The sequence below is a fragment of the Gobio gobio genome, assembly GCF_949357685.1.
Source record: "Gobio gobio genome assembly, contig: scaffold_121, whole genome shotgun sequence".
Taxonomy (NCBI): Eukaryota; Metazoa; Chordata; class Actinopteri; order Cypriniformes; family Gobionidae; genus Gobio; species Gobio gobio.
Window position 1 is genome coordinate 84,976 of NW_027645596.1, and position 23,027 is coordinate 108,002.

Here is a 23,027-nt window from a genome sequence, read left to right on the forward strand (position 1 = left end):
TGGTCCTACCAGAGGCCTTCATACTCCTATTTCCTGGGTGGCGTTATTAACATCGAGGCATCTGTGAAGCAGTACAATCATGTGCCTCTGCGTGTGTTTGTGGACAGCTGTGTGGCCACTCAGGTGCCTGACGTGAACTCCCTTCCGAGATATTCCTTCATTGAGAATCATGGGTAAGGTCATGGCTCTTGATGCTATAGGACTGTTTTGTTTGCTCTTTTTAAACATTCATGAGTTGCTCTTTGTGGTGACTTTGTCGTCAGGTGCTTTGTGGATGCCAAGGCTACAGCTTCCAGCTCCCGCTTCATGCCTCGGTCCCAGGTTGACAAGATCCAGTTCCAGCTGGAGGCATTCATGTTCCAGGAGAGCACCAGTCCTTCTGTATGTACCACAAGAGTTAATTCGACTTCTCTTCCCATCTGCTTTGGTTTTCTGACTTGTCTGTCATCCCTTGTAGATCTACATAACATGTGTTCTGAAGGCAACTATTGCTTCTGCACCCAGTGACGCTCAGCGCAAATCCTGTTCCTTTGCCAATGGGTACGTTGCACTTATTCTTTTTTTAAAAAGCTGACTTTGCTCATGTTGAAAGTGCTTTGTCTTGTTGCAGGTGGTTTGCTGCTGATGGAAATGACCAAGTTTGTGGTTGCTGTGACTCAACATGTGGTCCTGATGGTGGAATTGCTGCTTCTCCCTATGGAGGTCGGTAGCTCTTGCTTTAAGGTTGCTTTTGATGTTTTAAGTGCTCCTAACTTTGCTCTTTTTCTTCTCTCTAGGTGTTCAGTGGGAAGGCAAGGCCACACTTGGTCCTGTAATTGTTCAAGGGCAAAAGAAAGTTTCTCAATAAAACTGACATCAATCCTTGCTTGTATCTGACTTGTCACTTTGCTTTTGACCTGGAAAGAGTGCCTTATTCTGCAAATGTGGTGGAACTGACTGTACCTTTGCAAGTCCCATTTAGTCTGAAACCCTATGGCTGCATGCTATGTGACTTGCAGAGGTACAGAAGTTATTATTTTTCTCCGTCTGGAATTTAAACGCGGGGCTAGTTGTAACAGGTTAACTTTCCACACATGCCGGGATGATGAAACCTAATGTATTTACTAGTTGCCATATCAACATTATTTAGAGAAACTGCACCAATTAATAATTCTTTGGACGCTCTCACTGAACATTTAACATAACAGACGTACATTTCTTAAGTTTATTGAAAATAAGACCAAGTTGAGAGTTCTTTTAATGCTGCTCTAACCAGCAGAAGACACTAGACGGGTTTAAATCCCAGTTGCACAGGTGGGGCATGTTGTAACTGTTACAATGTGCCCCTATTAGAACTATGCTATTCTATTGAGGAAAGAATGACAGTCAATGTTCAGAAGAAATTAGTATATTTTTAATGATGCCATTATTTTATTTGAAAGTTAATTTGTATTTTGTCTTGTTGTTTTATTTGATTGTATCTGATAACATCAAGCTGTCATGTTAATGTGCCCCACCTATGGGGCAGGTTGTCATATTTCACTTTCTTTCGGGGTAAATCGAAAGCATACACCGTATTAATGATTAGCAATCAAGGTTTACTGAGTTTTACACGATTCTTTTGTAGTGTGGTTTTTGGTGAAGTTTATTCAAATAAATATGGTCACCTGTGTAGCTACATTCTTCTCTCACTGCTGTTTCCTGATGGTTTATAGAACAATTACTCCGAGTCGCCCTCTGTCGTTTCACAGAATAGTACAACGGCGAGTGCGTCAAGTATAAACGCCTCGTCCGTTTGGGGATTGACAAAGTGTGTGCGTGTTGGTTGAAAACCTTTGCTAGGGGAAAGAATTGTGTTTTGGTGCATTTTGAATGTGAAATGATCTGCTGTGCCGAGCTGAAAGTTTGTTAGGAGAACTGTGTGAAGAGTTTTGAAAAAGTGACCTAAGTATTGAGAAATGGGTCCTAGCAATTGTATATAAAAAAAAAACACTGTAAATGGCAAGAGGCATCCTGCACAGGCAAAGCAACAAATTCATATTATTCAACATATCCTAGCTTTTTACAGAAAATATTCAGATGTAACCCCCTTTGTAATAATTAACATTTTCATAAGTAACTGATTACAGTTACATTTATTTTGTAATTAAAGTATATATGAGTAGACTGGTCCCCTCTGTCTAAGGAGTCGAGGGTCTGTCCACATAAACCTCTCTTGTCCACTTGTGGAACACTTCAAACTGCCGACAGGGATTGCCCCGAGGGGAAGTGCTTAGGGAGGTTTGTGAGTGTGTTGCTAAATTTGGAACTACAGACTACTCTTACTATTTCTGCCATATAAAGATATTGTAAAAGTAGTAATGCTAGTCTACAAGCAAAGCGGAATGCACCAAACATCTACCCAAAGTACTTTGGGCAAGCTCCAGTAGCAAACCTGAGCATGAACCTTTTTATTTGTCTTCAATATGACAAATCTGACTAATTGGAGTCAATATAGGCCTACATCACATGCGTATCATTTTGATGAGAATTTTCTGGTAGCATAAGCTCCCATTTGGGCAAGTCTGGAGAATCATGACTGTTCATGAAGAGGGAGGGATTATCGTTAATTAGCCAAAATCTGTAGAATACAAAAAGACCAAAGGGCATCATCTCAACAGTGTGACTAGCTGTTGAACAATGGCAGGAAGCTGGTGTGCTGTTCAATCGCTGGCACTTTGTGTGTGGTTTTGTGCTTTTTGTCATGCTGTTCCACAGTGGAGTAATTTGCCCCAGTTTCCTCAGCAGGTTCAACAACAAGCTAGTCAACAGTTTCCTCAGAAGGTTCAACAACAAGCTAGTCAACAGTTTCCTCAGAAGGTTCAACAGTTTCCTCTGAAGGTTCAACAACAAGCTAGTCAACAGTTTCCTCTGAAGGTTCAACAGCTAGCTAGTCAACAGTTTCCTCTGAAGGTTCAACAACAAGCTAGTCAACAGTTTCCTCTGAAGGTTCAACAGCTAGCTAGTCAACAGTTTCCTCAGAAGGTTCAACAACAAGCTAGTCAACAGTTTCCTCAGAAGGTTCAACAACAAGCTAGTCAACAGTTTCCTCAGAAGGTTCAACAACAAGCTAGTCAACAGTTTCCTCAGAAGGTTCAACAACAAGCTAGTCAACAGTTTCCTCAGCAGGTTCAACAACAAGCTAGTCAACAGTTTCCTCAGCAGGTTCAACAACAAGCTAGTCAACAGTTTCCTCAGCAGGTTCAACAACAAGCTAGTCAACAGTTTCCTCAGCAGGTTCAACAACAAGCTAGTCAACAGTTTCATCAGCAGGTTCAGTCTAAGCAGCCAGTGGCGCAGGCAGAGCCCCTTGACAAATGTGCTGTAGCTGATTATGAGCAGATCCAATGTGGCCCACCTGGTATCAGTGGTGCTGAGTGTGAAGCTATCAACTGCTGCTTTAACGGACAGCAGTGTTTCTATGGGAAGGCAGGTAAGAGTGAGTCAATGCAAAGGTGTTCATGTTAAACCACTCCTCAGTAATAACCTGCTCTTGTACCTTGTTCCAGTGACTGTCCAGTGTATAAGAGATGGTCAGTTTGTGGTAGTGGTGGCAAGAGATGTTACACTACCTCGCTTGAGCCTGGATTCAGTCCGTCTCCTGGGTGGAAACGACCCACCTTGCAGTCCTGTGGGATCCACACCTTCCTTTGCTATATACCAGTTCCCTGTCACTGCATGTGGCACAAGCATGATGGTGAGTAGCTGCTTGTGGTTCTGTTCTGCATGGCTTGGAATGGCCTGGATGCCAACAGTTACTATTTGCAGGAGGACGGTGGATATGTGGTGTATGAAAACCGAATGACCTCCTCGTATGAAGTGGGTGTCGGACCACTTGGTTCCATCACAAGGGACAGCCATTTTGAGTAGGCATTTTATTTTATTTAGAAAAAATATGAATCCTTGACAAAGGCTACAAGCTCACTATTTGTTGTCTAGGCTTCTCTTCCAGTGTAGGTACTCTGCTACTTCTGTGGAAGCTCTGGTTGTGGAGGTCAACACTGTTCCTGCACCTCCACCAGTAGCGGCTTCTGGACCCCTCAGGGTGGAGCTTAGACTGGCAAATGGTCAATGTGTCACCAAAGGCTGTGCAGAAGGTAAGTGTCTGTCCAAGTATGCATAAGTATTTTCTAAAACTCCAGGTTGCAGCAGTTTCTGGTTAAACGCTGGTTTTCTTCCTCAGGGGATGAGGCATACACGTCCTACTACGGTGATGCTGATTATCCCGTCACAAAAGTCCTGCGGGAGCCTGTGTATGTTGAGGTGCGCATTTTGGAGAGGACCGACCCCAACATTGTCCTAATGCTGGGACGTTGCTGGGCGACATCAACCCCCAGTCCACTCAGTCTACCCCAGTGGGACCTTCTGGTCGATGGGTGAGTAAGGCCAGTCTTTATCCATCTAGTGTGCTGTAAGGCACTTCTGACTGCCTCTTTACCTTTCAGATGCCCTTACCAGGATGACCGTTACCTGACCTCATTGGTTCCGGTGGCTGGATCTTCTGGTCTTCAGTTCCCAACCCACTACAAGCGCTTTGTTGTGAAGATGTTCACATTTGTGGATCCAGCATCACTGGCTCCTCTACAGGAAACCGTATGCTCTGCAGCCTTACCTGAATCCTTAATATTAGGTGTTGTTTTTCTTTCCGTGGCTTATCCCTTTCCCCCCTCTGTTAGATCTTCATCCACTGTAGTACAGCAGTGTGCCATCCCTCTTCTGGCTCCTGTGAGCAAAGCTGCACTAGGAAAAGTGAGTGCTTGTTGTAAACTGACTTCAGGAACCATGAGAATTTGGTTTTTAAATGCCTCACGATTCTACCACTTCTTTTCCAGGAAGAGATGCTAACGTCAAGACCATCTCTAGTGGGCAAACTGTGGTGTCTAGTGGAGAAGTTAACCTGGTCATGTGACTTTAGTAGTTTTAATAAACTTCTTAACTCAACTGTCTCTTTGGTATTGATCTTTCATGACTGTTCTCAGTTTGATTTATTGGGCTACACTACTAAACCAGAGTTCCCTTTTTTTGCTTCAAGGTTATGCTTGACTTGAACTAAACAAGCCAAGTTTCTGCCCAAACCTGACCTATTTGCCAAGTTCCAGTTGCTAACCTGGGTCCCTGTTCTTAATGGAATCTGTTTTGGTCTCTACTTGTGGCTTTATGGCTGGACTAACATAACTGCTTGTACTGATATTCAAGCATGCCAAGTCCCTCTGTTTTTTGCTAATGCTATTTGAAAGCCCCCCGAAGTCATGCAAGTACAGCATTGCATCTGCAATGAAATCAGTATCAACCTGCATTGTCCTTTTTAATCCCAAATTGTGACCAGCCTTTTTTCTTTAGGCTAGCCCCAATGTTTATTGAAAAGTAGACTGGTGCTTTAATAAAAGCTGGTTTAGTCCCTTAACTGGTGTATCACACCTGAGTTGCTGTCTGAGGGCCTGTTTACACCTGGTACTAAAGCGTTTATCAGTCCAATCACAAGTGGACTATGCTAAATACAGGTGTAAATGCGGTCTAAAATGTTTTAAACTTTTTTTACTTTTAACCTTCACTCATGAAAGGGGTCTTTATAAACCGTTTCCAGAGTGTGACATTAACTGGTCTAAACCATGTCGCTTCTGTAGATTTGGACAAAATAAGCTACTTTGTTTAACTGTCTGTGCTTGTTGTTGCTGCACCATTAAAAACAGAACGTGGAAGGCAATTTGACTAGTATCCATGCTGTCAAGGAAATGCATCCCATTTGAATTATATTTAACTGGTTTGAAGAGCTAACTGTTGGTGTATTAGGTTTGTGAAATACACATTTCAAAATGGGGTCTACTATTATATTTGTCCATTTTAGTGTCCCATCATTAACTTAAGTCTTAGTCCTGTTAACTCTTCTTGCTCTTTGTATCACACATTTTTCCTAGAGACATTTTGGTGGAAAATTTGACAAAACGTAGGTCTGTGGCCAGTTGCATAAACTGCTGATGTTCAAGAATAAGAAGCTGAGGGCAAGTGGACAAAAATGAATGACTGTGTTTCAATTCACTTTTTCATGCCCTTCCCTCACTATCTTCCCTCTGTGTCGTTGATTTTGTAGCAGGAGATTTTTTGTAGGTATTGGGCTGTGTACCGAATTTCATACCTGTACGTGAAACGTAGCGGGAGGGGCACTTCGTTGAAATGTTGTAGGTGGCGCTATCGAGCCATTTTGCCATGCCTAATTCTGAAACTCATATGTAGATGTCTTCAGGCCAGGACTCTTATCAAACATCTGAAGTTTGGGGCAGATCGGACATTGTATGCCCGACTTACAACAGCTTCCTGTGTCATGGCGAACCATCGAACTTTGTGAGGCCGCCACTGACACGACCTTCAGGGAAAACATCACCAAGGCCTTTAGATTAGACTGTGCAAATATGACGTATCTTGATCTGATTAAATCTCTAGGAGAATCTCTGCAGAGAATCCAGTAGATGGCGATGACACTTTGCAAAGAAACACTACGTGCCTATAGACTAAACACGCAATATGCATGCGCATGATGTCACAGTTTTCACAAATTCATGTTTTTGTAGTTTACATGGAGACAATAATGGTCTCATTTTCAAAAACTTTGAAACCCTGTTTTTAAAAGTTTGCATTTTTAAGGCCCACAAAGCACTGTTGTTGTGTAAATGAACACAATGCATTTAAAGTTTCATTTGAAAATGGTGTCATGTAAATGTCCCCCTCAATTTGTCAGATAAGAGAGACATACAAATTGTGCAGAGCTGTGGGTCCCAGAGATGCATATAAACTCTACAGGTCCAGAGGAGAATCAAAGGCAATCAATTCAACTAAAAGGGGATGAGCCACCTTCATTCAAAGCTGTACAAAATGGCAAAGCCAAGCACTGGTGTGTGTTGTGGCATTTGTGTCAAAGTTTGCTAGGATGGAGCTTCTGAGAGGTGTGTTAGTGGTGGTTGTGATTGTTGTGTTTGATCTGCCTGATGCGTGGGGAAGTTTGATGCACAGTCAAAGTCCAAGAAGCATGGTGCAAAAATCAGATCCAGATTTCAGAAGTCCTGCCTTTTCTGCTCCAGAGCTCTGGAATCCTTTGCAAGCGGCTTCTCCATTTCAGAGTCCTTTGGGTCCTGCCTCCAGAGGCCTTGCACAGGAGCCTTTTGGCCTTCAGGAGAAGCAGCTGTTGCAGGGTCCAGTGAAGCCTTTGGATTGGAGGTATCCGGTCGTTCCCGAGGTGCAGAGCGAGTTGGCGGTGGACTTCCAGTTGAGGCAACCCGTGACTCCCAGCAGCGTAGCGGTTCAATGCGGAGAGAACCGGGTTCTTGTAGAAGTCCAGCAGGACTTGTTTAGCAATGGTCAGTTGATCCAGCCAACTGGTCTGTCTTTAGGTGGATGTCCTGTTGCTGGTCAGGACTCTGAGTCTAGGGTGCTCATCTTTGAGTATGAATTACAGGACTGCAACAGCGTGCAGATGGTAAGAACTCCTAAATCTTAATCGGTTGTTTGTTCAAATTGAGGATATCCAAAGTCCTCTTCAAGGACCGTCAGTTCACACTGCTGTTGTATGTTGTATTTGCAATGCCAGGGCAGCTGGCATAAACATTTCTTAAGGCCCGTTCATACCAATGCATGTTTTAAGCTCTGCAGTTGTTTTCTCCTGCTTGAAGTGTTTGTCCACCGTATTGCACAATGCACTTTCTCTCATTCATAATAATGATTACACCTTCATGAGGAACTGTCTTGTTTTAACTACAATCTCTTACAGATGAATGAGGATGAGCTTGTCTACACCTTCTCTCTTACCTACACCCCTGAGGCTCTTGCAGGTACTCCGATTACCCGGGCCGATGGTGCAATTGTTGGCGTTCAATGCCACTATCAAAGGTAAGTGACCTCTGTGACTTTCACTGCTTGTGCAACTGGGAGACCATTTAATGGGTACTTTCATGAACCACAGGCTACACAATGTAAGCAGTGATGCCTTGAGGCCAACATGGGTCCCTTATGCCTCAACCAAGGTTGGTGAAGAAGTCTTGATGTTCTCCCTGAAGCTCATGCTGGGTAAGTGCACTTTCTTTGGACCTTCGACCTTGCAAATGTGGCTCTTCCTAGGGTGTTCCTTCTCTTTTGTAGACGATTGGTCCTACCAGAGGCCTTCATACTCCTATTTCCTGGGTGGCGTTATTAACATCGAGGCATCTGTGAAGCAGTACAATCATGTGCCTCTGCGTGTGTTTGTGGACAGCTGTGTGGCCACTCAGGTGCCTGACGTGAACTCCCTTCCGAGATATTCCTTCATTGAGAATCATGGGTAAGGTCATGGCTCTTGATGCTATAGGACTGTTTTGTTTGCTCTTTTTAAACATTCATGAGTTGCTCTTTGTGGTGACTTTGTCGTCAGGTGCTTTGTGGATGCCAAGGCTACAGCTTCCAGCTCCCGCTTCATGCCTCGGTCCCAGGTTGACAAGATCCAGTTCCAGCTGGAGGCATTCATGTTCCAGGAGAGCACCAGTCCTTCTGTATGTACCACAAGAGTTAATTCGACTTCTCTTCCCATCTGCTTTGGTTTTCTGACTTGTCTGTCATCCCTTGTAGATCTACATAACATGTGTTCTGAAGGCAACTATTGCTTCTGCACCCAGTGACGCTCAGCGCAAATCCTGTTCCTTTGCCAATGGGTACGTTGCACTTATTCTTTTTTTAAAAAGCTGACTTTGCTCATGTTGAAAGTGCTTTGTCTTGTTGCAGGTGGTTTGCTGCTGATGGAAATGACCAAGTTTGTGGTTGCTGTGACTCAACATGTGGTCCTGATGGTGGAATTGCTGCTTCTCCCTATGGAGGTCGGTAGCTCTTGCTTTAAGGTTGCTTTTGATGTTTTAAGTGCTCCTAACTTTGCTCTTTTTCTTCTCTCTAGGTGTTCAGTGGGAAGGCAAGGCCACACTTGGTCCTGTAATTGTTCAAGGGCAAAAGAAAGTTTCTCAATAAAACTGACATCAATCCTTGCTTGTATCTGACTTGTCACTTTGCTTTTGACCTGGAAAGAGTGCCTTATTCTGCAAATGTGGTGGAACTGACTGTACCTTTGCAAGTCCCATTTAGTCTGAAACCCTATGGCTGCATGCTATGTGACTTGCAGAGGTACAGAAGTTATTATTTTTCTCCGTCTGGAATTTAAACGCGGGGCTAGTTGTAACAGGTTAACTTTCCACACATGCCGGGATGATGAAACCTAATGTATTTACTAGTTGCCATATCAACATTATTTAGAGAAACTGCACCAATTAATAATTCTTTGGACGCTCTCACTGAACATTTAACATAACAGACGTACATTTCTTAAGTTTATTGAAAATAAGACCAAGTTGAGAGTTCTTTTAATGCTGCTCTAACCAGCAGAAGACACTAGACGGGTTTAAATCCCAGTTGCACAGGTGGGGCATGTTGTAACTGTTACAATGTGCCCCTATTAGAACTATGCTATTCTATTGAGGAAAGAATGACAGTCAATGTTCAGAAGAAATTAGTATATTTTTAATGATGCCATTATTTTATTTGAAAGTTAATTTGTATTTTGTCTTGTTGTTTTATTTGATTGTATCTGATAACATCAAGCTGTCATGTTAATGTGCCCCACCTATGGGGCAGGTTGTCATATTTCACTTTCTTTCGGGGTAAATCGAAAGCATACACCGTATTAATGATTAGCAATCAAGGTTTACTGAGTTTTACACGATTCTTTTGTAGTGTGGTTTTTGGTGAAGTTTATTCAAATAAATATGGTCACCTGTGTAGCTACATTCTTCTCTCACTGCTGTTTCCTGATGGTTTATAGAACAATTACTCCGAGTCGCCCTCTGTCGTTTCACAGAATAGTACAACGGCGAGTGCGTCAAGTATAAACGCCTCGTCCGTTTGGGGATTGACAAAGTGTGTGCGTGTTGGTTGAAAACCTTTGCTAGGGGAAAGAATTGTGTTTTGGTAGTTTTAGTGCATTTTGAATGTGAAATGATCTGCTGTGCCGAGCTGAAAGTTTGTTAGGAGAACTGTGTGAAGAGTTTTGAAAAAGTGACCTAAGTATTGAGAAATGGGTCCTAGCAATTGTATATAAAAAAAAAACACTGTAAATGGCAAGAGGCATCCTGCACAGGCAAAGCAACAAATTCATATTATTCAACATATCCTAGCTTTTTACAGAAAATATTCAGATGTAACCCCCTTTGTAATAATTAACATTTTCATAAGTAACTGATTACAGTTACATTTATTTTGTAATTAAAGTATATATGAGTAGACTGGTCCCCTCTGTCTAAGGAGTCGAGGGTCTGTCCACATAAACCTCTCTTGTCCACTTGTGGAACACTTCAAACTGGCGACAGGGATTGCCCCGAGGGGAAGTGCTTAGGGAGGTTTGTGAGTGTGTTGCTAAATTTGGAACTACAGACTACTCTTACTATTTCTGCCATATAAAGATATTGTAAAAGTAGTAATGCTAGTCTACAAGCAAAGCGGAATGCACCAAACATCTACCCAAAGTACTTTGGGCAAGCTCCAGTAGCAAACCTGAGCATGAACCTTTTTATTTGTCTTCAATATGACAAATCTGACTAATTGGAGTCAATATAGGCCTACATCACATGCGTATCATTTTGATGAGAATTTTCTGGTAGCATAAGCTCCCATTTGGGCAAGTCTGGAGAATCATGACTGTTCATGAAGAGGGAGGGATTATCGTTAATTAGCCAAAATCTGTAGAATACAAAAAGACCAAAGGGCATCATCTCAACAGTGTGACTAGCTGTTGAACAATGGCAGGAAGCTGGTGTGCTGTTCAATCGCTGGCACTTTGTGTGTGGTTTTGTGCTTTTTGTCATGCTGTTCCACAGTGGAGTAATTTGCCCCAGTTTCCTCAGCAGGTTCAACAACAAGCTAGTCAACAGTTTCCTCAGAAGGTTCAACAACAAGCTAGTCAACAGTTTCCTCAGAAGGTTCAACAGTTTCCTCTGAAGGTTCAACAACAAGCTAGTCAACAGTTTCCTCTGAAGGTTCAACAGCTAGCTAGTCAACAGTTTCCTCTGAAGGTTCAACAACAAGCTAGTCAACAGTTTCCTCTGAAGGTTCAACAGCTAGCTAGTCAACAGTTTCCTCAGAAGGTTCAACAACAAGCTAGTCAACAGTTTCCTCAGAAGGTTCAACAACAAGCTAGTCAACAGTTTCCTCAGAAGGTTCAACAACAAGCTAGTCAACAGTTTCCTCAGAAGGTTCAACAACAAGCTAGTCAACAGTTTCCTCAGAAGGTTCAACAACAAGCTAGTCAACAGTTTCCTCAGAAGGTTCAACAACAAGCTAGTCAACAGTTTCCTCAGCAGGTTCAACAACAAGCTAGTCAACAGTTTCCTCAGCAGGTTCAACAACAAGCTAGTCAACAGTTTCCTCAGCAGGTTCAACAACAAGCTAGTCAACAGTTTCATCAGCAGGTTCAGTCTAAGCAGCCAGTGGCGCAGGCAGAGCCCCTTGACAAATGTGCTGTAGCTGATTATGAGCAGATCCAATGTGGCCCACCTGGTATCAGTGGTGCTGAGTGTGAAGCTATCAACTGCTGCTTTAACGGACAGCAGTGTTTCTATGGGAAGGCAGGTAAGAGTGAGTCAATGCAAAGGTGTTCATGTTAAACCACTCCTCAGTAATAACCTGCTCTTGTACCTTGTTCCAGTGACTGTCCAGTGTATAAGAGATGGTCAGTTTGTGGTAGTGGTGGCAAGAGATGTTACACTACCTCGCTTGAGCCTGGATTCAGTCCGTCTCCTGGGTGGAAACGACCCACCTTGCAGTCCTGTGGGATCCACACCTTCCTTTGCTATATACCAGTTCCCTGTCACTGCATGTGGCACAAGCATGATGGTGAGTAGCTGCTTGTGGTTCTGTTCTGCATGGCTTGGAATGGCCTGGATGCCAACAGTTACTATTTGCAGGAGGACGGTGGATATGTGGTGTATGAAAACCGAATGACCTCCTCGTATGAAGTGGGTGTCGGACCACTTGGTTCCATCACAAGGGACAGCCATTTTGAGTAGGCATTTTATTTTATTTAGAAAAAATATGAATCCTTGACAAAGGCTACAAGCTCACTATTTGTTGTCTAGGCTTCTCTTCCAGTGTAGGTACTCTGCTACTTCTGTGGAAGCTCTGGTTGTGGAGGTCAACACTGTTCCTGCACCTCCACCAGTAGCGGCTTCTGGACCCCTCAGGGTGGAGCTTAGACTGGCAAATGGTCAATGTGTCACCAAAGGCTGTGCAGAAGGTAAGTGTCTGTCCAAGTATGCATAAGTATTTTCTAAAACTCCAGGTTGCAGCAGTTTCTGGTTAAACGCTGGTTTTCTTCCTCAGGGGATGAGGCATACACGTCCTACTACGGTGATGCTGATTATCCCGTCACAAAAGTCCTGCGGGAGCCTGTGTATGTTGAGGTGCGCATTTTGGAGAGGACCGACCCCAACATTGTCCTAATGCTGGGACGTTGCTGGGCGACATCAACCCCCAGTCCACTCAGTCTACCCCAGTGGGACCTTCTGGTCGATGGGTGAGTAAGGCCAGTCTTTATCCATCTAGTGTGCTGTAAGGCACTTCTGACTGCCTCTTTACCTTTCAGATGCCCTTACCAGGATGACCGTTACCTGACCTCATTGGTTCCGGTGGCTGGATCTTCTGGTCTTCAGTTCCCAACCCACTACAAGCGCTTTGTTGTGAAGATGTTCACATTTGTGGATCCAGCATCACTGGCTCCTCTACAGGAAACCGTATGCTCTGCAGCCTTACCTGAATCCTTAATATTAGGTGTTGTTTTTCTTTCCGTGGCTTATCCCTTTCCCCCCTCTGTTAGATCTTCATCCACTGTAGTACAGCAGTGTGCCATCCCTCTTCTGGCTCCTGTGAGCAAAGCTGCACTAGGAAAAGTGAGTGCTTGTTGTAAACTGACTTCAGGAACCATGAGAATTTGGTTTTTAAATGCCTCACGATTCTACCACTTCTTTTCCAGGAAGAGATGCTAACGTCAAGACCATCTCTAGTGGGCAAACTGTGGTGTCTAGTGGAGAAGTTAACCTGGTCATGTGACTTTAGTAGTTTTAATAAACTTCTTAACTCAACTGTCTCTTTGGTATTGATCTTTCATGACTGTTCTCAGTTTGATTTATTGGGCTACACTACTAAACCAGAGTTCCCTTTTTTTGCTTCAAGGTTATGCTTGACTTGAACTAAACAAGCCAAGTTTCTGCCCAAACCTGACCTATTTGCCAAGTTCCAGTTGCTAACCTGGGTCCCTGTTCTTAATGGAATCTGTTTTGGTCTCTACTTGTGGCTTTATGGCTGGACTAACATAACTGCTTGTACTGATATTCAAGCATGCCAAGTCCCTCTGTTTTTTGCTAATGCTATTTGAAAGCCCCCCGAAGTCATGCAAGTACAGCATTGCATCTGCAATGAAATCAGTATCAACCTGCATTGTCCTTTTTAATCCCAAATTGTGACCAGCCTTTTTTCTTTAGGCTAGCCCCAATGTTTATTGAAAAGTAGACTGGTGCTTTAATAAAAGCTGGTTTAGTCCCTTAACTGGTGTATCACACCTGAGTTGCTGTCTGAGGGCCTGTTTACACCTGGTACTAAAGCGTTTATCAGTCCAATCACAAGTGGACTATGCTAAATACAGGTGTAAATGCGGTCTAAAATGTTTTAAACTTTTTTTGACTTTTAACCTTCACTCATGAAAGGGGTCTTTATAAACCGTTTCCAGAGTGTGACATTAACTGGTCTAAACCATGTCGCTTCTGTAGATTTGGACAAAATAAGCTACTTTGTTTAACTGTCTGTGCTTGTTGTTGCTGCACCATTAAAAACAGAACGTGGAAGGCAATTTGACTAGTATCCATGCTGTCAAGGAAATGCATCCCATTTGAATTATATTTAACTGGTTTGAAGAGCTAACTGTTGGTGTATTAGGTTTGTGAAATACACATTTCAAAATGGGGTCTACTATTATATTTGTCCATTTTAGTGTCCCATCATTAACTTAAGTCTTAGTCCTGTTAACTCTTCTTGCTCTTTGTATCACACATTTTTCCTAGAGACATTTTGGTGGAAAATTTGACAAAACGTAGGTCTGTGGCCAGTTGCATAAACTGCTGATGTTCAAGAATAAGAAGCTGAGGGCAAGTGGACAAAAATGAATGACTGTGTTTCAATTCACTTTTTCATGCCCTTCCCTCACTATCTTCCCTCTGTGTCGTTGATTTTGTAGCAGGAGATTTTTTGTAGGTATTGGGCTGTGTACCGAATTTCATACCTGTACGTGAAACGTAGCGGGAGGGGCACTTCGTTGAAATGTTGTAGGTGGCGCTATCGAGCCATTTTGCCATGCCTAATTCTGAAACTCATATGTAGATGTCTTCAGGCCAGGACTCTTATCAAACATCTGAAGTTTGGGGCAGATCGGACATTGTATGCCCGACTTACAACAGCTTCCTGTGTCATGGCGAACCATCGAACTTTGTGAGGCCGCCACTGACACGACCTTCAGGGAAAACATCACCAAGGCCTTTAGATTAGACTGTGCAAATATGACGTATCTTGATCTGATTAAATCTCTAGGAGAATCTCTGCAGAGAATCCAGTAGATGGCGATGACACTTTGCAAAGAAACACTACGTGCCTATAGACTAAACACGCAATATGCATGCGCATGATGTCACAGTTTTCACAAATTCATGTTTTTGTAGTTTACATGGAGACAATAATGGTCTCATTTTCAAAAACTTTGAAACCCTGTTTTTAAAAGTTTGCATTTTTAAGGCCCACAAAGCACTGTTGTTGTGTAAATGAACACAATGCATTTAAAGTTTCATTTGAAAATGGTGTCATGTAAATGTCCCCCTCAATTTGTCAGATAAGAGAGACATACAAATTGTGCAGAGCTGTGGGTCCCAGAGATGCATATAAACTCTACAGGTCCAGAGGAGAATCAAAGGCAATCAATTCAACTAAAAGGGGATGAGCCACCTTCATTCAAAGCTGTACAAAATGGCAAAGCCAAGCACTGGTGTGTGTTGTGGCATTTGTGTCAAAGTTTGCTAGGATGGAGCTTCTGAGAGGTGTGTTAGTGGTGGTTGTGATTGTTGTGTTTGATCTGCCTGATGCGTGGGGAAGTTTGATGCACAGTCAAAGTCCAAGAAGCATGGTGCAAAAATCAGATCCAGATTTCAGAAGTCCTGCCTTTTCTGCTCCAGAGCTCTGGAATCCTTTGCAAGCGGCTTCTCCATTTCAGAGTCCTTTGGGTCCTGCCTCCAGAGGCCTTGCACAGGAGCCTTTTGGCCTTCAGGAGAAGCAGCTGTTGCAGGGTCCAGTGAAGCCTTTGGATTGGAGGTATCCGGTCGTTCCCGAGGTGCAGAGCGAGTTGGCGGTGGACTTCCAGTTGAGGCAACCCGTGACTCCCAGCAGCGTAGCGGTTCAATGCGGAGAGAACCGGGTTCTTGTAGAAGTCCAGCAGGACTTGTTTAGCAATGGTCAGTTGATCCAGCCAACTGGTCTGTCTTTAGGTGGATGTCCTGTTGCTGGTCAGGACTCTGAGTCTAGGGTGCTCATCTTTGAGTATGAATTACAGGACTGCAACAGCGTGCAGATGGTAAGAACTCCTAAATCTTAATCGGTTGTTTGTTCAAATTGAGGATATCCAAAGTCCTCTTCAAGGACCGTCAGTTCACACTGCTGTTGTATGTTGTATTTGCAATGCCAGGGCAGCTGGCATAAACATTTCTTAAGGCCCGTTCATACCAATGCATGTTTTAAGCTCTGCAGTTGTTTTCTCCTGCTTGAAGTGTTTGTCCACCGTATTGCACAATGCACTTTCTCTCATTCATAATAATGATTACACCTTCATGAGGAACTGTCTTGTTTTAACTACAATCTCTTACAGATGAATGAGGATGAGCTTGTCTACACCTTCTCTCTTACCTACACCCCTGAGGCTCTTGCAGGTACTCCGATTACCCGGGCCGATGGTGCAATTGTTGGCGTTCAATGCCACTATCAAAGGTAAGTGACCTCTGTGACTTTCACTGCTTGTGCAACTGGGAGACCATTTAATGGGTACTTTCATGAACCACAGGCTACACAATGTAAGCAGTGATGCCTTGAGGCCAACATGGGTCCCTTATGCCTCAACCAAGGTTGGTGAAGAAGTCTTGATGTTCTCCCTGAAGCTCATGCTGGGTAAGTGCACTTTCTTTGGACCTTCGACCTTGCAAATGTGGCTCTTCCTAGGGTGTTCCTTCTCTTTTGTAGACGATTGGTCCTACCAGAGGCCTTCATACTCCTATTTCCTGGGTGGCGTTATTAACATCGAGGCATCTGTGAAGCAGTACAATCATGTGCCTCTGCGTGTGTTTGTGGACAGCTGTGTGGCCACTCAGGTGCCTGACGTGAACTCCCTTCCGAGATATTCCTTCATTGAGAATCATGGGTAAGGTCATGGCTCTTGATGCTATAGGACTGTTTTGTTTGCTCTTTTTAAACATTCATGAGTTGCTCTTTGTGGTGACTTTGTCGTCAGGTGCTTTGTGGATGCCAAGGCTACAGCTTCCAGCTCCCGCTTCATGCCTCGGTCCCAGGTTGACAAGATCCAGTTCCAGCTGGAGGCATTCATGTTCCAGGAGAGCACCAGTCCTTCTGTATGTACCACAAGAGTTAATTCGACTTCTCTTCCCATCTGCTTTGGTTTTCTGACTTGTCTGTCATCCCTTGTAGATCTACATAACATGTGTTCTGAAGGCAACTATTGCTTCTGCACCCAGTGACGCTCAGCGCAAATCCTGTTCCTTTGCCAATGGGTACGTTGCACTTATTCTTTTTTTAAAAAGCTGACTTTGCTCATGTTGAAAGTGCTTTGTCTTGTTGCAGGTGGTTTGCTGCTGATGGAAATGACCAAGTTTGTGGTTGCTGTGACTCAACATGTGGTCCTGATGGTGGAATTGCTGCTTCTCCCTATGGAGGTCGGTAGCTCTTGCTTTAAGGTTGCTTTTGATGTTTTAAGTGCTCCTAACTTTGCTCTTTTTCTTCTCTCTAGGTGTTCAGTGGGAAGGCAAGGCCACACTTGGTCCTGTAATTGTTCAAGGGCAAAAGAAAGTTTCTCAATAAAACTGACATCAATCCTTGCTTGTATCTGACTTGTCACTTTGCTTTTGACCTGGAAAGAGTGCCTTATTCTGCAAATGTGGTGGAACTGACTGTACCTTTGCAAGTCCCATTTAGTCTGAAACCCTATGGCTGCATGCTATGTGACTTGCAGAGGTACAGAAGTTATTATTTTTCTCCGTCTGGAATTTAAACGCGGGGCTAGTTGTAACAGGTTAACTTTCCACACATGCCGGGATGATGAAACCTAATGTATTTACTAGTTGCCATATCAACATTATTTAGAGAAACTGCACCAATTAATAATTCTTTGGACGCTCTCACTGAACATTTAACATAACAGACGTACATTTCTTAAGTTTATTGAAAATAAGACCAAGTTGAGAGTTCTTTTAATGCTGCTCTAACCAGCAGAAGACACTAGACGGGTTTAAATCCCAGTTGCACAGGTGGGGCATGTTGTAACTGTTACAATGTGCCCCTATTAGAACTATGCTATTCTATTGAGGAAAGAATGACAGTCAATGTTCAGAAGAAATTAGTATATTTTTAATGATGCCATTATTTTATTTGAAAGTTAATTTGTATTTTGTCTTGTTGTTTTATTTGATTGTATCTGATAACATCAAGCTGTCATGTTAATGTGCCCCACCTATGGGGCAGGTTGTCATATTTCACTTTCTTTCGGGGTAAATCGAAAGCATACACCGTATTAATGATTAGCAATCAAGGTTTACTGAGTTTTACACGATTCTTTTGTAGTGTGGTTTTTGGTGAAGTTTATTCAAATAAATATGGTCACCTGTGTAGCTACATTCTTCTCTCACTGCTGTTTCCTGATGGTTTATAGAACAATTACTCCGAGTCGCCCTCTGTCGTTTCACAGAATAGTACAACGGCGAGTGCGTCAAGTATAAACGCCTCGTCCGTTTGGGGATTGACAAAGTGTGTGCGTGTTGGTTGAAAACCTTTGCTAGGGGAAAGAATTGTGTTTTGGTAGTTTTAGTGCATTTTGAATGTGAAATGATCTGCTGTGCCGAGCTGAAAGTTTGTTAGGAGAACTGTGTGAAGAGTTTTGAAAAAGTGACCTAAGTATTGAGAAATGGGTCCTAGCAATTGTATATAAAAAAAAAACACTGTAAATGGCAAGAGGCATCCTGCACAGGCAAAGCAACAAATTCATATTATTCAACATATCCTAGCTTTTTACAGAAAATATTCAGATGTAACCCCCTTTGTAATAATTAACATTTTCATAAGTAACTGATTACAGTTACATTTATTTTGTAATTAAAGTATATATGAGTAGACTGGTCCCCTCTGTCTAAGGAGTCGAGGGTCTGTCCACATAAACCTCTCTTGTCCACTTGTGGAACACTTCAAACTGGCGACAGGGATTGCCCCGAGGGGAAGTGCTTAGGGAGGTTTGTGAGTGTGTTGCTAAATTTGGAACTACAGACTACTCTTACTATTTCTGCCATATAAAGATATTGTAAAAGTAGTAATGCTAGTCTACAAGCAAAGCGGAATGCACCAAACATCTACCCAAAGTACTTTGGGCAAGCTCCAGTAGCAAACCTGAGCATGAACCTTTTTATTTGTCTTCAATATGACAAATCTGACTAATTGGAGTCAATATAGGCCTACATCACATGCGTATCATTTTGATGAGAATTTTCTGGTAGCATAAGCTCCCATTTGGGCAAGTCTGGAGAATCATGACTGTTCATGAAGAGGGAGGGATTATCGTTAATTAGCCAAAATCTGTAGAATACAAAAAGACCAAAGGGCATCATCTCAACAGTGTGACTAGCTGTTGAACAATGGCAGGAAGCTGGTGTGCTGTTCAATCGCTGGCACTTTGTGTGTGGTTTTGTGCTTTTTGTCATGCTGTTCCACAGTGGAGTAATTTGCCCCAGTTTCCTCAGCAGGTTCAACAACAAGCTAGTCAACAGTTTCCTCAGAAGGTTCAACAACAAGCTAGTCAACAGTTTCCTCAGAAGGTTCAACAGTTTCCTCTGAAGGTTCAACAACAAGCTAGTCAACAGTTTCCTCTGAAGGTTCAACAGCTAGCTAGTCAACAGTTTCCTCTGAAGGTTCAACAACAAGCTAGTCAACAGTTTCCTCTGAAGGTTCAACAGCTAGCTAGTCAACAGTTTCCTCAGAAGGTTCAACAACAAGCTAGTCAACAGTTTCCTCAGAAGGTTCAACAACAAGCTAGTCAACAGTTTCCTCAGAAGGTTCAACAACAAGCTAGTCAACAGTTTCCTCAGAAGGTTCAACAACAAGCTAGTCAACAGTTTCCTCAGAAGGTTCAACAACAAGCTAGTCAACAGTTTCCTCAGAAGGTTCAACAACAAGCTAGTCAACAGTTTCCTCAGCAGGTTCAACAACAAGCTAGTCAACAGTTTCCTCAGCAGGTTCAACAACAAGCTAGTCAACAGTTTCCTCAGCAGGTTCAACAACAAGCTAGTCAACAGTTTCATCAGCAGGTTCAGTCTAAGCAGCCAGTGGCGCAGGCAGAGCCCCTTGACAAATGTGCTGTAGCTGATTATGAGCAGATCCAATGTGGCCCACCTGGTATCAGTGGTGCTGAGTGTGAAGCTATCAACTGCTGCTTTAACGGACAGCAGTGTTTCTATGGGAAGGCAGGTAAGAGTGAGTCAATGCAAAGGTGTTCATGTTAAACCACTCCTCAGTAATAACCTGCTCTTGTACCTTGTTCCAGTGACTGTCCAGTGTATAAGAGATGGTCAGTTTGTGGTAGTGGTGGCAAGAGATGTTACACTACCTCGCTTGAGCCTGGATTCAGTCCGTCTCCTGGGTGGAAACGACCCACCTTGCAGTCCTGTGGGATCCACACCTTCCTTTGCTATATACCAGTTCCCTGTCACTGCATGTGGCACAAGCATGATGGTGAGTAGCTGCTTGTGGTTCTGTTCTGCATGGCTTGGAATGGCCTGGATGCCAACAGTTACTATTTGCAGGAGGACGGTGGATATGTGGTGTATGAAAACCGAATGACCTCCTCGTATGAAGTGGGTGTCGGACCACTTGGTTCCATCACAAGGGACAGCCATTTTGAGTAGGCATTTTATTTTATTTAGAAAAAATATGAATCCTTGACAAAGGCTACAAGCTCACTATTTGTTGTCTAGGCTTCTCTTCCAGTGTAGGTACTCTGCTACTTCTGTGGAAGCTCTGGTTGTGGAGGTCAACACTGTTCCTGCACCTCCACCAGTAGCGGCTTCTGGACCCCTCAGGGTGGAGCTTAGACTGGCAAATGGTCAATGTGTCACCAAAGGCTGTGCAGAAGGTAAGTGTCTGTCCAAGTATGCATAAGTATTTTCTAAAACTCCAGGTTGCAGCAGTTTCTGGTTAAACGCTGGTTTTCTTCCTCAGGGGATGAGGCATACACGTCCTACTACGGTGATGCTGATTATCCCGTCACAAAAGTCCTGCGGGAGCCTGTGTATGTTGAGGTGCGCATTTTGGAGAGGACCGACCCCAACATTGTCCTAATGCTGGGACGTTGCTGGGCGACATCAACCCCCAGTCCACTCAGTCTACCCCAGTGGGACCTTCTGGTCGATGGGTGAGTAAGGCCAGTCTTTATCCATCTAGTGTGCTGTAAGGCACTTCTGACTGCCTCTTTACCTTTCAGATGCCCTTACCAGGATGACCGTTACCTGACCTCATTGGTTCCGGTGGCTGGATCTTCTGGTCTTCAGTTCCCAACCCACTACAAGCGCTTTGTTGTGAAGATGTTCACATTTGTGGATCCAGCATCACTGGCTCCTCTACAGGAAACCGTATGCTCTGCAGCCTTACCTGAATCCTTAATATTAGGTGTTGTTTTTCTTTCCGTGGCTTATCCCTTTCCCCCCTCTGTTAGATCTTCATCCACTGTAGTACAGCAGTGTGCCATCCCTCTTCTGGCTCCTGTGAGCAAAGCTGCACTAGGAAAAGTGAGTGCTTGTTGTAAACTGACTTCAGGAACCATGAGAATTTGGTTTTTAAATGCCTCACGATTCTACCACTTCTTTTCCAGGAAGAGATGCTAACGTCAAGACCATCTCTAGTGGGCAAACTGTGGTGTCTAGTGGAGAAGTTAACCTGGTCATGTGACTTTAGTAGTTTTAATAAACTTCTTAACTCAACTGTCTCTTTGGTATTGATCTTTCATGACTGTTCTCAGTTTGATTTATTGGGCTACACTACTAAACCAGAGTTCCCTTTTTTTGCTTCAAGGTTATGCTTGACTTGAACTAAACAAGCCAAGTTTCTGCCCAAACCTGACCTATTTGCCAAGTTCCAGTTGCTAACCTGGGTCCCTGTTCTTAATGGAATCTGTTTTGGTCTCTACTTGTGGCTTTATGGCTGGACTAACATAACTGCTTGTACTGATATTCAAGCATGCCAAGTCCCTCTGTTTTTTGCTAATGCTATTTGAAAGCCCCCCGAAGTCATGCAAGTACAGCATTGCATCTGCAATGAAATCAGTATCAACCTGCATTGTCCTTTTTAATCCCAAATTGTGACCAGCCTTTTTTCTTTAGGCTAGCCCCAATGTTTATTGAAAAGTAGACTGGTGCTTTAATAAAAGCTGGTTTAGTCCCTTAACTGGTGTATCACACCTGAGTTGCTGTCTGAGGGCCTGTTTACACCTGGTACTAAAGCGTTTATCAGTCCAATCACAAGTGGACTATGCTAAATACAGGTGTAAATGCGGTCTAAAATGTTTTAAACTTTTTTTGACTTTTAACCTTCACTCATGAAAGGGGTCTTTATAAACCGTTTCCAGAGTGTGACATTAACTGGTCTAAACCATGTCGCTTCTGTAGATTTGGACAAAATAAGCTACTTTGTTTAACTGTCTGTGCTTGTTGTTGCTGCACCATTAAAAACAGAACGTGGAAGGCAATTTGACTAGTATCCATGCTGTCAAGGAAATGCATCCCATTTGAATTATATTTAACTGGTTTGAAGAGCTAACTGTTGGTGTATTAGGTTTGTGAAATACACATTTCAAAATGGGGTCTACTATTATATTTGTCCATTTTAGTGTCCCATCATTAACTTAAGTCTTAGTCCTGTTAACTCTTCTTGCTCTTTGTATCACACATTTTTCCTAGAGACATTTTGGTGGAAAATTTGACAAAACGTAGGTCTGTGGCCAGTTGCATAAACTGCTGATGTTCAAGAATAAGAAGCTGAGGGCAAGTGGACAAAAATGAATGACTGTGTTTCAATTCACTTTTTCATGCCCTTCCCTCACTATCTTCCCTCTGTGTCGTTGATTTTGTAGCAGGAGATTTTTTGTAGGTATTGGGCTGTGTACCGAATTTCATACCTGTACGTGAAACGTAGCGGGAGGGGCACTTCGTTGAAATGTTGTAGGTGGCGCTATCGAGCCATTTTGCCATGCCTAATTCTGAAACTCATATGTAGATGTCTTCAGGCCAGGACTCTTATCAAACATCTGAAGTTTGGGGCAGATCGGACATTGTATGCCCGACTTACAACAGCTTCCTGTGTCATGGCGAACCATCGAACTTTGTGAGGCCGCCACTGACACGACCTTCAGGGAAAACATCACCAAGGCCTTTAGATTAGACTGTGCAAATATGACGTATCTTGATCTGATTAAATCTCTAGGAGAATCTCTGCAGAGAATCCAGTAGATGGCGATGACACTTTGCAAAGAAACACTACGTGCCTATAGACTAAACACGCAATATGCATGCGCATGATGTCACAGTTTTCACAAATTCATGTTTTTGTAGTTTACATGGAGACAATAATGGTCTCATTTTCAAAAACTTTGAAACCCTGTT

At 43.2% G+C, this 23,027-nt stretch overlaps 1 protein-coding gene across 1 annotated transcript in view; it reads left to right on the forward strand.

Annotated features, from left to right (window-relative positions):
- The window catches only part of LOC307122483 (uncharacterized protein), a gene marked incomplete at both ends in the record, with an annotated part of 98,713 nt that overhangs the window by 28,908 nt on the left and 46,778 nt on the right, over nucleotides 1-23,027 (forward strand). The window contains 21 exons of the mRNA XM_079846462.1: nucleotides 3,269-3,451; nucleotides 3,528-3,715; nucleotides 3,787-3,884; nucleotides 3,958-4,115; nucleotides 4,202-4,394; nucleotides 4,464-4,611; nucleotides 4,695-4,767; nucleotides 11,464-11,646; nucleotides 11,723-11,910; nucleotides 11,982-12,079; nucleotides 12,153-12,310; nucleotides 12,397-12,589; nucleotides 12,659-12,806; nucleotides 12,890-12,962; nucleotides 19,660-19,842; nucleotides 19,919-20,106; nucleotides 20,178-20,275; nucleotides 20,349-20,506; nucleotides 20,593-20,785; nucleotides 20,855-21,002; nucleotides 21,086-21,158. Of these exons, the coding sequence (XP_079702588.1) occupies nucleotides 3,269-3,451; nucleotides 3,528-3,715; nucleotides 3,787-3,884; nucleotides 3,958-4,115; nucleotides 4,202-4,394; nucleotides 4,464-4,611; nucleotides 4,695-4,767; nucleotides 11,464-11,646; nucleotides 11,723-11,910; nucleotides 11,982-12,079; nucleotides 12,153-12,310; nucleotides 12,397-12,589; nucleotides 12,659-12,806; nucleotides 12,890-12,962; nucleotides 19,660-19,842; nucleotides 19,919-20,106; nucleotides 20,178-20,275; nucleotides 20,349-20,506; nucleotides 20,593-20,785; nucleotides 20,855-21,002; nucleotides 21,086-21,158 (3,123 nt within the window). The remainder of the gene's footprint in view (nucleotides 1-3,268; nucleotides 3,452-3,527; nucleotides 3,716-3,786; nucleotides 3,885-3,957; nucleotides 4,116-4,201; nucleotides 4,395-4,463; nucleotides 4,612-4,694; nucleotides 4,768-11,463; nucleotides 11,647-11,722; nucleotides 11,911-11,981; nucleotides 12,080-12,152; nucleotides 12,311-12,396; nucleotides 12,590-12,658; nucleotides 12,807-12,889; nucleotides 12,963-19,659; nucleotides 19,843-19,918; nucleotides 20,107-20,177; nucleotides 20,276-20,348; nucleotides 20,507-20,592; nucleotides 20,786-20,854; nucleotides 21,003-21,085; nucleotides 21,159-23,027) is intronic.